A 14,676-nucleotide genomic window follows, 5' to 3' on the forward strand; every position below is an offset into this window, starting at 1 on the left:
GACATTCGTAAGTGCGCGGCCATTACCCCCATTCGTAAGTCGAAAAATTCGGTTGTCGAGTCGTCCGTAAGTCGAGGTACCACTGTAGTAGCCTTAATAAGGTTACCAGACGTCACCGTTTCCAGGGGACAGTCCCCACTTTTGCAAATCATTCCCCATACAAAATCCATTGAAGTTGAAAAGTGTCCCTGGATTCATTGAAAAAATCTGGTAACCTTACCTTAGAACAATCTACTGTGTTTCTACGATAATAATATACCGTCTTATATTTATTTTTTGTCAAAAAAACACACTATGGCTTATTTTCAGGGGATGTCTTTCTTTTTTTCCTCCTCCTGTCGCGGCTGGCATTGCTGCTGCGCCTATCACTATGTCTTATTTTCAGGGTATGGCTTATATTCCTTGAATGCTTAAAAATCCTGCTACGGCTTATTTTATGACTACATCTTATTTTCGGAGAAACAGGGTAATACAGTTACAATCCAGTTTTTTTATTCCAGAAATCAGATGCATGCTAGATACAAGTCTTTAAAGCTCAACTTTTAATTATATTTGGAAGACAGGAAAGTCATTGTCAATACACAATATAATCTGAAAGTTTGATTTTAACTTATATTTTGTAACTTTGGTTTGTTACTTATATCTTATTTAATTACACGTTATCAAAGATGATGTAATAAACAAATCCATAATCAACATCAAAATATATAGGCAGAGGGAGGTAAGCTAGTGTACTAGATAGGACTTTCCTTGCAAGTACAGTATAAGTTCAGCTTTATAGTTTTGCATCTAAACCATATATCTTATTCCTAAAAAGAAAAGAAAAATCCAGAGCATAACTGTAGGTGGGTGATATTCAACTAAGTTTTATTCAGAATAGACCAACTGAAATGAATAAACATGACTAAGGGTCATTAATTTCAGTAGGTCTACTCTGAGTAAAGATTAGTTGCATACAACCCATTGTTCTTTAGATAGCCAGATTGTTGTCACAGTTAACAGACAGCTTGTTTTGGTATCCATACAACTGAAAGAGATACTATTTATTGAATGCACAGGAACAGAAGAGGTGGTTAACTCCCTGCTGCAAAAGAGCTAACAATCTAAGTAGGGCTGCAACTTCAAAGGCACAAATTCATTCCGTAATCCCCTGCTGTTGTGTACCAATATATATTTGCTCCTCCTCCTTTTCAACTGTCAGTAAGGCAAAATGGAACAAAATACTGTTCTTCCATGATTGATCAGGATAAAAAAAATGAACCAATCAATCAGGACCAAATAGGAACCATTTTTGTGGCCTGCGTTATCTCTCACATTTACTAAGGTATCTGAATAAGTGTGCATGCACATTAAAGCTCATACCAATGACAAACTTAGTTGGTCTCTAAGGTGTTACTGGAAGGAATTTTTTTATTTTGTTTCGCTTTGCTAAGGAAGCAATTAGTAGCACAGCTCATGGAATCTTCAACACACTGTGCAGGCTTAGTGTATTGTGCGTACGTGCCAAATTCCAGAGTGAAAAATCTGGGATCAGCTGCGCTGCGGCACCGGAAGTCACTTCTACGCACTTCTGGACATGTGTAGAAGCGACTTCCAATGTCGCTGTGCCCATTTCCAAAATGTCTGCAGCGCCGGACATGCGTAGAAGCGACTTCTGGCGCTGCGGACATTTTGGAAATGGGCAGAGCAGCATCGGAAGTCACTTCTACGCATGTCTGGAAGTGCGTAGAAGCGACTTCCGGTGCCGGCGTGGCACCAGAAGAATATGGCCACTGGCAGGAGCTCCATAATCCGGGGGAATACACGGTATTTTGCCATTCGGGACACTTGCGGAAAATGGTAAGGAAATACGGGGGTTTTCCGGGGAAAACAGGTACAGTACTTGGCAGCTATGGTATTGTGTGCTGTGCCACCTATCTGACCTGCACTCATACATAAAATCTCAGTGTAAAACGGGAGCTTAAACTTTCAAACTATGAAGGAGAAAATTTTATGTTTTTAAGACACCAAAGTGATTTTTAGTTTTCTCCTGTCCCTGAAAGACATGGTATTGCCAAACCAGGTTATGAAAAAGAGAACTCGTTTATGTCTTTCTGAAATATATTGTCTCATTCATATGACCACTTGAAGCAGAGATCTAGCAGGAGTTGGGGGAAAAATATGAGGCCATATAAGCAAGGAATATAGGGTTGTGTTTGAGCTGCTGATCTGAGATTCCTTTCCTTCTTCTAGGCAACTTAATGGCATATGATGTCTGCATGCATACATATATATGTTTTTTGTTTGGGACAAACTATTCACATAACACTTCTTGGAATGAACTGCTTTTATGAGCTTGCCTCAGTAGTGCTGTATGAAAAAATAATGTGGATAACTTATTTCTATGTCACTTTTTTGTATTTAGGTGCTCAGGGGTTCACTGCAAAACGTAATTATGAAAGCTAAAATATTTTTATGGGCAGTGAAAAAAAACCAAAAAAGCCACCCTGTAATGATAAACACGGTTTTAAACTAGAATAGGTACACACACCTTCTTTCAAAATATGGTGGTACAGTGGGAGGAATTGGAGCCTGTTATTCTGGCCAACCTTTGTGCACCGTTATTAAAAAATTCCTGCAGGCTCCCAAGATTAAACTTACGATGAGAAAAAACATGTGGCATAAACCTGTGTTTCAGAAGAAAAAAAGCACACTTTTATTTCTCATTCCTCCCCTTCCCCCAGCACTAATAATACTTGGTAATACTGTATTTCAATTTCTTTAGAGAATGTCTGGGTGTATCCAGCTTTCATGTGCTGTTTGTAGAATTGGCATTTACACGGTAAGCAATATGCCATCTTTTGATGCAATGTATGCTCAAGTCTTGCAAAGTTAATTCTAGTATTTGTGCCTTAGATCCTCTGTTGTAGCTACTCTGTATTTTCAGCCAGTGTATTGTGCTTAAATTGTGTCCTGTAGAAGTTTGCTTCATGTGGTGAAGTGTTTGGCTTTATACATTTACACAAGTTGTTGTTGTTGTTGTTGTTGTTGTTGTTTCATCATTACTCATGTATATTCCATTTTTGAGGATACAAATACTTCCAAGGCAATTCACAACATTTTGACTTAAAGCTAGGAACATTAATTACACAAATTTAAAAGAACATATCTATAAATCAGAGCAATGATATCACACCCTATGAGCATTGAGCAAAAGGCAAACTAGTGCCGCACCCGTTATAACCCAAGACATGTCCAAACACACAACAATATTTATGGCTCTGCCAAAAGCACTGATTGAACAGATCTTGCATGTGTTTGGAGGGTGGGATTATCTGTTGAGGGGGCCAAATATGGTTGTACTGCTTGTAGCAAGCACCCTCGCTTCTGATGACTCCACCTGTAATAGGGCATTGTTAACTGAACTGAAAGCGCTGGAATGGAAATAGTGCTCCTAAGGTTTTATAGCGTCCTGGTTTTTTAAAGGTGAAAAGCAGCACTTTGAATTGATCCTGGAAAGCTACGTGGTTACCAGAAGAGCTCTTGTAATATTATTGAATTGTATTAGCACTGGATAAAAGCTGTACCACCTCAGTCTAAAGCAACTGCAGTTTTGGACTGTCTTCCAGTCCAAGTGCCTTACAGTAGTGAAACCGGGCATTTAAAACGGTACCAATGTCCTTATTTTCCGGATGGGCTACATTTTGGCATAGCACTTTCTATCAGAATCAAGCATCATTTACTATCTGCCACCACTATCAGCACCTGTATTTCTGGATTTCAGAAATACCTCCAAGCTGTGAACTTGTTGCTTTGGGGCAATGTGTCTTCATCCAGGATAGGCATATCTACTTCTCCAATCGCCATAAGCACCTCTGTCTTCTGTGTATTCAATATCAACTGGTTCACCAGCTATAGACAGACACTGAATACTGATTCTTATATTACTATGCAGCATGGTTGTTGCTTTCACATGAGAGTTCATGCATTTAAAATGGGGAGAGCCAGTAGATCAAACAATTACTTTCTATGCCAACATTGCCAGCCTCCCAGAAGGTGAAGCACTGCTGTAGGAAGGAACTGTTCTTGGCCCATCCCACATTCTCTCCCTATTCCGTATGTTATCCATTTAGTTTGGGACCAGTCACACATAAGCAGTCAGCTTTGAGACACGGCTGTGCATTGCTTTCACCAGGAGCACTTGTCCCAATTGTGGATGCGGATATTGCCTACACATGATGGTATGTACAAATGTAGTTTGGAAGCAATGTCCACATGCACCTTGTGATCGTTCGGTTTACCTTGGCAGTACTTGGTGCTTATGAGCACAGGACACATATGTAATAAAGGAACATTACAGGAAGGAGGCAGGTTATAATAATAATAATTTATTTATAAAAATATTTATTATTTATACTCTGCCCATCTGGCTTGGTTTCCCCAGCCACTCTAGGCAGCTCTCATCAGAAGTAATGCGTCATAAATGGTGCAAACTCATATTGCCTGAGGAGGAAGAGTGTAATCCTAGATTGGGCAGATGTCCAGCAATTGTGTAGGCACAGGCACATTGAAGGATTACTCTAGGTATTGCTGCATCTCAAATTGAGACATTATACCTTTGTATAATAATTTTCAATGTAGATCCTCCTCCTTCCTTGAACTGTAGGCCCAAGAAGGTCAGCTCCCAACACAACTGGACATTTTGGATGTGAGCTGCTGTTTCGAATTATCTGATTTGGAAAACTTTAGAAATAATTTGTAAAAGATACTGCAGCTATTGACTTAAAGAACAGTTGTAGGTCCTTAATTGCACTCCAAAATCTGTCTGGTTCTGTGGCAGTTTGACAGAGGAATGCCATATCCTGTCCTTTTTATTGACTTGTCAGTTCATTTTACTGCAGCTTTCCAACTTCTTTGGAAGTCTCCCTTCTAAATGCAAATCTAATTGGGCTATGTTTATCATCTAAGAATTGACAGGATTACAGCAGGGAGTTTTAAAGCCATAAGGGCAGAGCAAGCCACCTGTGTGTGTTCTCTGCCAAAGGCTGGGCCAGTAACTGTCCATGGGGAAAGTGATGAGGGAACATATGAGCAAAGAACTAATGCACGCATCCCCAAACTCTGGCCCTCCAGATGTTTTGGCCTACAATTCCCATGATCCCTAGCTAGCTAACAGGACCAGTGGTCAGGGATGATGGGAATTGTAGTCCAAAACATCTGGAAGGCCGAGGTTTGGGGATGCCTGAACTAATGGATGCTTAGGTGAATGTGTGCAGCCCTTTGTCTTGGTGGAGGGTGGTGTTTGTGCTGATTAAACAGCTGACATCTAGCATTGGAAGGAAGGGATTATAAATATAGAATATGCACTATTAAGCCAGTGACTGTCATTTTAGTATTGGTACTGTACTCTGTCCAAAAATTATATTATCTCCCCTCCCCCCTGTTACAAACATGGGATGTGGCCTGGTTTTATTTAACTCTTTTTGGTTTTTATTTTAAAATGTGCATTGGAAATGAAGAAAGACATTTTTTAATCCTGTTTAGTACTGTTCATGGAAAATGCAGAGTATAGAATCTTTTCCCTCTTCTTTTCTTTTTTTTACTGAAAGGGGCTACAATGGCACCTTGTAGCTACAATTTGCACATTGCACATTGCACATTTGCACATTGAAGAAAAAACAGTATGAGCAAACAGATATTCACCAGAAATATGTAATGGCCAAGATTTTACAAAACCCAGTATATTATTGGAGGAATATGATAAGCAGAGTATGGGCATCTCCTGAACCAGATTCCTCTGAGGAGTTGGCCTCCCTTTACAATCAGGTAGTGATTTGTACAAATGCTCTCAAAATTCTCCACCTCATTCTTTGATAGAGAAATAGAAGGAACCACTTCACCAAACATATCTAGGAGGAGGAACTGTTTCCTAGGGATTGGGCACATTATTACTAATAGTACCATAATTTAATTTCTTTCCCCTCCCCCACTACAGCTTGGTCAGCCTACATTCTGCCAAATGCTATGAATTTGGCATTGTGGGGAAAAATTCTAGCTGCTATGAAAAAAGATAATATTAATTGGGGGGAATGTAAAGTGTGCTTGATGGTGCGCTTTATCTGAGATGCCAGTTATGTTGTTCAGGTCTAAGTGTGCACATACTATAAAAATGTAATCCTTTCACATAAAAGCCTAGAGGCAGTATATGGGTGGATGAACTGATGGGGATAGAAGGTGAGATCTTGCTTATGTGGGAGAATAATATTATCTAAACCTTCCTCTTTCCCAGTTGAGATGCCACCAAGGAAGTTGATCAGAGGAGCTGGTTACCTGTTCCGTTGGGATGGCTAACCTACAGGCTGAATACAGCCTGCCAAGCCAAGGAAGTGGTTCATTAGACCCCCCTCAATCAGGGGATAAAACACTCTGTTCTTTTAGAGACGGCTCCCTATGAAACAGACAGAGAGCTTTATCTCCTGATCAGGTCAGGGTATATAATCCCTATCCCTGCTCTTGGACAGCACCCCTCCCCCCAAACTGGTGGGGAGAGAAAATACTGCCTTTTAGTCTTAAAAGAGCAACCAGAGAACTTTATATCTGATCTTACTGCTATGGTACTTGGTATTCGTGATCCTCTCTAAAGGGTAGCTGTAAAGGGGACCCCTGACCATTAGGTCCAGTCATGACCGACTCTGGGGTTGCGGCGCTCATCTCGCGTTATTGGCCGAGGGAGCCGGTGTACAGCTTCCAGGTCATGTGGTCAGCATGACAAAGCCGTTTCTGGCGAACCAGAGCAGCACACGGAAACACCGTTTACCTTCCCACTGTAGTGTTACCTATTTATCTACTTGCACCTTGACGTGCTTTCGAACTGCTAGGTTGGCAGGAGCTGGGACTGAGCAACAGGAGCTCACCCCACCGCGGGGATTCGAACCGCCGACCTTCTGATCGGCAAGCCCTAGGCTCTGTGGTTTAACCCACAGCACCACCCGCGTCCCTAAGGGTAGCTGTAGTATACCACTGTCACCCGAGCACTTCAGTGGGTAGAGCTGGAATTGTTGTGTATATGTATGAGGTTCCGACTGTGGGAGGGGGAGGGAGAACAAGGAAGGGCTGTATGTTTGCATGTCTCGTGAGTGTAGTATGTGTGTACGCCTTGTATATGTATAGTGTGCCTATGCACACTAGCCATGCCAACCACTGGCAAGTGGCCATCACTGGGGTGGCATCTACTTTAGCATCCTGTTCTCACAGGATGGCCAACCACATGCCCGTGAGATGCCTGCAAGCAAGGCATGAGTGCCACAGCACTGTCCACCTGCAGCTCCCAGCAGCTGGTGTCCAAGGCATGCTGCCACTGGTCAGTGATAGAATTGTAATGCTTTCCTTCTAGATTCTGAGAACAGTGACAATTGACTTTAAACAACCTTGTGGATTTCTTTCGCCACAATCACTGTTTTTGTGTACTGCCACACACTGTGGTGAATACAAAGACTGGCCTATTATAAGTGACTTGAATTTTTATTATGAAAGGGTACTTAGTTGGTGAAATTATTCACTCAATCTAAGCACTTAGCTTATAACAATATATACATATTTATATGATCAAACAGACTAATAGAAAAGTGGCACTAGCACAAAATTAGCAAAAGTCAGCTTAAAAGCCATACGCAGGCAGCATAGAAACAATAAATGCACTAAAAAAGCTACCACTATAAACAGAATAGTTCTAAATGTAGTGTCAATCTTTTAAAGCCAATATAATGAAATGCTTTTGGAGTGAACTCATACAGTATGGAAAAGTCTGCATTTTGCTATTTTCCATTGTTTCCCATTGTGAGGGGAAAAGGAAAATAAAATTACAATTTATCATAGCTTTTAGGCTATATCCTGTGCACTCCTCCCTTTCCTATTGTGTGATGGACACAAGCAGGAAAAAAATCCAAATGCATAACAGAGGAAAACCACCCCCCCCCTTTCATATTGCATTCCACCATCCATCTGTTCGGTCGTAGTTAGCCTTGGTATACAATGATTTGGCTGGTGATAATATGATTTTCTCTTGCACCCTAAATTCCTGTGATTTAACTAATGCATTAAAATTACCTGTGAGAGGTAGTAAATCCCAGTGGATACAGTGAGAAACTTGCTAAAATCCTGTTTCTGTGTAACTGATGTGTATGCTTAGTAACAATCATTTTGCCTGTCCTTGCCAGATAATAATCCATTTCCTCATTCACAGCATTGTGTATATATGCTGGAGGCAAGGTAACATTGCAGATTCATTTTAGACCAGGAATGGGGAACTTCCTTAGGCCTGAAGGCCACGCTTCTGGGCAACTCTGAGGACCACACACCAAAGGCAAATGTGCACCCACTTTAAAATGTAATATAAATGTTACCTTTTAACAGGTTGGCTTTTAAAACTCTCTTGCACAGCTCTCTCTGTCCTCCATCCAGGCAAGCAAAAAGTGTTCCCAGAGTTCAAGGACATATTCCAGCTAGATAAAAACATTGAGGAGGGTGTGAAGCAGGGCCAGTGAGGGTTGTGGGGAGGGGTTTTGTGGCTTGGTAGAGGTAGCCAGATAGAGATGGAGGACCACATTTGTTCCCAGCCCCTGTGTTAGGCTCATGTTTGAGGCTCCTGCTTGAGGTTGAGGAGAAACCTTTTCTAAAGGTTATGGATGGACAAGAATTTGTAAATACCGGTAGGTATTTGGGTCTAAATGCAACTGCTTGTCAGCTTGATCATGGTAGTGAAGAACAGTGGTTGAGCTCTTGTGTTCCTACAAAATCTTAGCAGAAGCTCCTGGGTGTTTTAAAGGCACATTCTCCAAAGAATGAAACTTCTGCTTCAGTGATCTTCATCTAGCCTCAACTTAGCATACTCAGCTGAAGAGCTTTGCCTGGCAGTAGCAACTGGAACATTAAGTGACAAGGCGAAATGCAGTGGCTCTTCATTTTGCTGTTGCTCAGTGACCATAGTAATGGATGAATTGCCATTGCTCAGGTAAATGGATGAGGTGATAATAAGGATTTATTTTAAGTTTGTATCTGATAAGCATAGGGGATGTAAGAGACTAAAATGATCAAGGGCAGGCTAGGTTCTTCTTTCCTTTCCTTTGATGGGATCTCTACTTCATGCTTACAGTTTTTATGGTAACACTGTTTGTTTGCATTTCTAATTAAAAGCTAAAAGTTTGCTTTTAGCTGGCTGAAGTCTATTTGTTTAAGCTCTGGGTATGGTGCTATAAACTCCTGCTGTACGTATAAAACTGGATTTTGATGTTTTAATCCTCTCTAGGACCTTTAGGTGAAAGGCAAGTAAGAATATATAAATAAAATAAAATCATGGGCCAACATAGCCATCTGCGTTTGGACTTTCCTTGAAGGTGTGTCTGTGGGGGTTGTCAAGATGGGTTCTTATCCTTTAGAATTATGTAAAAATGGGGGCCTGCTGCTGTCATATGTAGTTTGGGTCTAAAATGATTTCTTGTATATGAAAACTATGAGGAAACTATGGTTATTAATGCTTCAGTGTTTGCTTTTATTCTAGCCACTAAAGTTGTATAAAAGGAGCAGACATTTGTTTTAAAAGCTTATGCATTCAAAAGACAATCTGTTTCTTGCTTGGGGTGGAAATCCGCTTTGTGGGGTGTGAATGACAGGAAGCAAGTGCTGACTGGAGGCCTCCATCAGTAAGAAATAACTCTAGTAAAGAATATACAAAAATGGCTTAAACAGGACTGGACTCATTCTCTAAACAGGATGCAGATATAAATAATCCAACACAAACTGAATTTGTAGGAACTTTCTCACGCACACCATAGATGTTCAAAGCATAATCCACGCATCTTCCAGCTACAATGGCTTCTCATTGCATGATAAGGAGCGCTTACTAAGCATGTCAATTCATTGACTAAATTACTGTAACCTAGTGTTTTCTTATGTGTATTATGAAATATGAAGACCTCAAGTGCTTCAAAACTGCTTGTAATGAGATAACATTAGTACGGCACATACATTGCATGGTTCTTCAATATGGTTCTTCATGGTTTTAAAATACCAGTTACATGGTATATAAAATCCCCAGAATGTTAACATGGAAGCAAGTCTCCTAGGATATACACCTATGTGCAGCAGTTATGTATCTTTCCAGTGTATATCAGGCCCAATCCAAATCCCATTATCATCGGGGCAGAGCTTCTGGTTGTAGTGTAACTGAAACGAACTCCTGGTTTCTGTCAATTGAATAGAATTTTTTTCATGGTAATTTTGGCTTCATTGAAAGCACTTGGGTTTAGCCATATTTTTCAACACAATGTAAGCCTGTAATTGAAACAAACTGAAAAATCACACCAGCTCAGTCATGCAGCGTTGTTGTTGTTGTTTAGTCGTGTCTGACTCTTCGTGACCCCATGGACCAGAGCACGCCAGGCACTCCTGTCTTCCACTGCCTCCCGCAGTTTGGTCAGACTCATGTTGGTAGCTTCGAGAACACTGTCCAACCATCTCGTCCTCTGTCGTCCCCTTCTCCTAGTGCCCTCAATCTTTCCCAGCATCAGGGTGTTTTCCAGGGAATCTTCTCTTCTCATGAGGTGGCCAAAGTATTGGAGCCTCAGCTTCACGATCTGTCCTTTCAGTGAGCACTCAGGGCCGATTTCCTTCAGAATGGATAGGTTTGATCTTCTTGCAGTCCATGGGACTCTCAAGAGTCTCCTCCAGCACCATAATTCAAAAGCATCAATTCTTCGGCGATCAGCCTTCTTTATGGTCCAGCTCTCACTTCCATACATCACTACTGGGAAAACCTTAGCTTTAACTATACGGACCTTTGTCGGCAAGGTGATGTCTCTGCTTTTTAAGATGCTGTCTAGGTTTGTCATTGCTTTTCTCCCAAGAAGCAGGCGTCATTGCTTTTCTCCCAAGAAGTCACCATCTGCAGTGATCAAGGAGCCCAAGAAAGTAAAATCTCTCACTGCCTCCATTTCTTCCCCTTCTATTTGCCAGGAGGTGATGGGACCAGTGGCCATGATCTTGGTTTTTTTGATGTTGAGCTTCAGACCATATTTTGTGCTCTCCTCTTTCACCCTCATTAAAAGGTTCTTTAATTCCTCCTCACTTTCTGCCATCAAGGTTGTGTCATCTGCATATCTGAGGTTGTTGGTATTTCTTCTGGCAATCTTAATTCCGGCTTGGGATTCATCTAGTCCAGCCTTTCGCATGATGAATTCTGCAAATAAGTTAAATAAGCAGGGAGACAATATACAACCATGTCGTACTCCTTTTCCAATTATGAACCAATCAAAATTGGTTCAAAAGCACTTAAATTACTCCATTTAAAAGTTTGTGGAATGTGCTTATCTTATTGTTTGCATTATAAAATCGCTTATAAGAAGAAGCCATCCACTCAAAGGATTTTTGACATTTGTGTTTTAACTTTTTATAAAGCAGTTATCTATGTTTGTTTTTTATTAGGACAGAACATTCTTTTTATATCTTGAGTCACTTTATGCACTTTTTCCCCCCAGCATTGTTTCTTCAGCAGGGATTTTCAGCCTCTTCGTCAGCTAAGCCATCTAGAGCTCCGGGAGTCCAAACTTGTTTGTTTGTACCATGATAGGTATTTTGTCATGTTGATGCCAGCAGATCTAGTCACCAAGCCAGAAACAGGAACACTGAGTTTCTTTTTGTAAATGTAAAACAGTTATTATCATAGAAGAATTGTGATTCTAGTGTCTTGCCTCCGCTTTAGTTTCTTCCAAATAGTTACCTTCTTGTGCTGCTGGTGAATGCCATACACATACAACTCTCATCCCTCTGTTATATTACTCAGATCCAGAGAAAATTACTGTAACTGTGATTGAAAGGGCTGGTTTCTTCATCCCATTTGGTTAGATTTACTCAAACCAATATTGAATTGGTAAGGAAGACTATGTAGTACCTACATTCTAATGAAGAAAGAGATTGATGTATCTGCCTATTTTATAGGTGTCAAAATCTTTTTTACTTTGCGTATGTAATAGCAATGGATCATAGTGCAGTAATGTACTTGAAATTAATTTAAAGCATAAATTAATGGTAAGTAATATGTTCAAGAACTGAATAATCTTAAGTCACTCAGTGCAGATATCATTGAGCCAATTCCCATTCAATGGCTGGATGTTTCAGAGTGTCTCCATGGGTGTCTTCCCCCACCCTTCCCTGGTTTGGGATAGCCATACAGTGGTACCTCGGTTTGCGAACGCAATCCGTTCCACGGAGGCCTTCGCTCGCTGAGGCATTCGCTCGCCGAAGGCACACTTCTGCGCTTGCGCGAAGCGCTGATAGATCACTTCTGCACATGCGCGAGCTGTACAGATCGCGTCTGCACATCCGACGCTGCGGAACCCGGATGTAAACACTTCCGGGTCCCCGGCGTTCGTAAACGGACGTTTTCGTAAACGGAGGTAGTCGTAAACAGAGGTTCCACTGTAGTTTGCTATGATATAATGATATTATAGTATCTGAATTGGGCATTTGTTGTTGTTGTTTAGTCGTTTAGTCGTGTCCGACTCTTCGTGACCCCATGAACCATAGCACGCCAGGCACTCCTGTCTTGCACTGCCTCCCGCAGTTTGGTCAAACTCATGTTCGTAGCTTCGAGAACACTGTCCAACCATCTTGTCCTCTGACGTCCCCTTCTCCTAGTGCCCTCAATCTTTCCCAACATCAGGGTCTTTTCCAAGGATTCTTCTCTTCTCGTGAGGTGGCCAAAGTATTGGAGCCTCAGCTTCACGATCTGTCCTTCCAGGGAGCACTCAGGGCTGATTTCCTTAAGAATGGATAGGTTTGATCTTCTTGCAGTCCATGGGACTCTCAAGAGTCTCCTCCAGCACCACAATTCAAAAGCATCAATTATTCGGCGATCAGCCTTCTTTATGGTCCAGCTCTCACTTCCATACATCACTACTGGGAAAACCATAGCTTCAACTATACGGACCTTTGTCGGCAAGGTGATGTCTCTGCTTTTTAAGATGCTGTCTAGGTTTGTCATTGCTTTTCTCCCAAGAAGCAGGCGTCTTTTAATTTCGTGACTGCTGTCACCATCTGCAGTGATCAAGGAGCCCAAGAAGGTGAAATCTCTCACTTGAATTGGGCATAGCTGCCTACAAACCAGGAACTGAAACCACACTTGGAAGTTTCTTGGTTGGTTTGGATTAAACTGTGGTGAGTGGCAAACACAGTTGATTGTGACATCTTGATTCGGCATCTATGATTATCTCAGACTGTGAAAGAAGGGAAAAGACTGCATGAACCAGAGGAGTATCTGTAGTCAGGGATGCTGTAGTCGTGGCTTTCGTGATTTTACAGGGGTTGGAGTGAATGCTCTTTGAGGTCATTCCTTATTCTACAATGCTCTAATTTACCAAATTACAGTTGGGGGGTTGGCTATATGTCACCTGAATTCTTTTACAAAAAATAATGACTGTGCTTTGGACACACTCCATAGGTGTTTCTAGGGAAGGGGAACTCATGTTGTGAATTACTTCTGAACAGTTCAGATTGTACACCACTACAAATCATCGTGCTGCAGTGTCCCTCCTGCCCAATGACTCGGCCATAGAAGTTTGCTTTTCTCGTTTAAAACTTTCAGGGAAAAGAAGAAAGAGAACAATCTTCAGGAAGCAGCAAACAAAGCTGTAATTCTTCCTGTTTTAGAGCAGCAGGAAGGGCAATCTTCAAATAAACCTATTTTGGGAGCTGGGAGGTAGGCAAACCTCTCAGCGTATCCTGGTTTTAATGGTCAAGTGACCTGCTTCCCAAGAGATCAAGCCTTGTAACTTCCCAGCATTCACCAAGATAGCAAATGGTTTGGTTGTACATGATTATCCAATCAGAAGCCCTGCAGTTTCAGGCTGTAAGTTTAATACAGTCATACCTCGGTTTAAGTACGCTTCGGTTTGAGTACTTTCAGTTTAAGTACTCCGCGGACCCGTCTGGAACGGATTAATCCACTTTCCATTACTTTCAATGGGAAAGTTCGCTTCAGGTTAAGTACGCTTCAGGTTAAGTACAGACTTCCAGAACCAATTACACTCATACTTCAGGTTAAGTACGCTTCAGGTTGAGTACTCCGCGGACCCGTCTGGAATGGATTAATCCACTTTCCATTACTTCCAATGGCAAAGTTCACTTCAGGTTAAGTACGCCGTGGACCGTCTGGAACGGATTAATCCACTTTCCATTACTTTCAGTGGGAAAGTTCGCTTTAGGTTAAGTACGCTTCAGGTTAAGTACAGACTTCTGCAACAAATTGTGTACTTAAACCGAGGTACCACTGTATTTAATGCTACATTGTCTAATCATTGTGACCAAAGTTATAGTGAAGAATGAGTGATTGAGGAAAAAGGGCATTGTCAGGAAGAAGCAAGGAAGAAAGGAAATAGATACAGTTCTGCTTTTCCTGGCTGTTGCTCTTTTTCTGCCCAGTAATTTGTAACGCTTTACATTTTTCAGGTGTTAAAAAGGGTGGCACACATTTGTATATTATCTACTTTGTGCTTATTTTGTTGACCTTTGTCTTTGTTATATTCAACCATCATCAGCAACTGTGGTGGCCTGATGTAGTTGTCTCTCTGAACTGTATCTCTTCTATATAAGGTGAATGGGCCTATGTGCACATTTTTGCTGCTTTAGGTAAGACCAATTGAGATC

General features: G+C 41.3%; 1 protein-coding gene across 5 annotated transcripts in view; it reads left to right on the top strand.

Moving 5' to 3' along the window:
* ARL15 (ADP ribosylation factor like GTPase 15) overlaps positions 1-14,676 on the top strand; it is a 152,708-nt gene that overhangs the window by 19,225 nt on the left and 118,807 nt on the right. For 4 of the 5 annotated variants that reach the window (XM_060280303.1, XM_060280302.1, XM_060280305.1 and 1 more), the window contains exon 1: positions 1,674-2,821. The exons of the other annotated variant lie outside the window; for it this stretch is intronic. In XM_060280303.1, coding sequence (XP_060136286.1) covers positions 2,768-2,821 — 54 coding nt within the window. In that variant the 5' untranslated portion in view covers positions 1,674-2,767. Of the gene's footprint in view, positions 1-1,673; positions 2,822-14,676 lie in introns of those variants that run through there. 5 annotated transcript variants of the gene reach the window in all.

The sequence above is a fragment of the Zootoca vivipara genome, chromosome 11, assembly GCF_963506605.1.
Source record: "Zootoca vivipara chromosome 11, rZooViv1.1, whole genome shotgun sequence".
In the NCBI taxonomy this organism is placed as follows: Eukaryota; Metazoa; Chordata; class Lepidosauria; order Squamata; family Lacertidae; genus Zootoca; species Zootoca vivipara.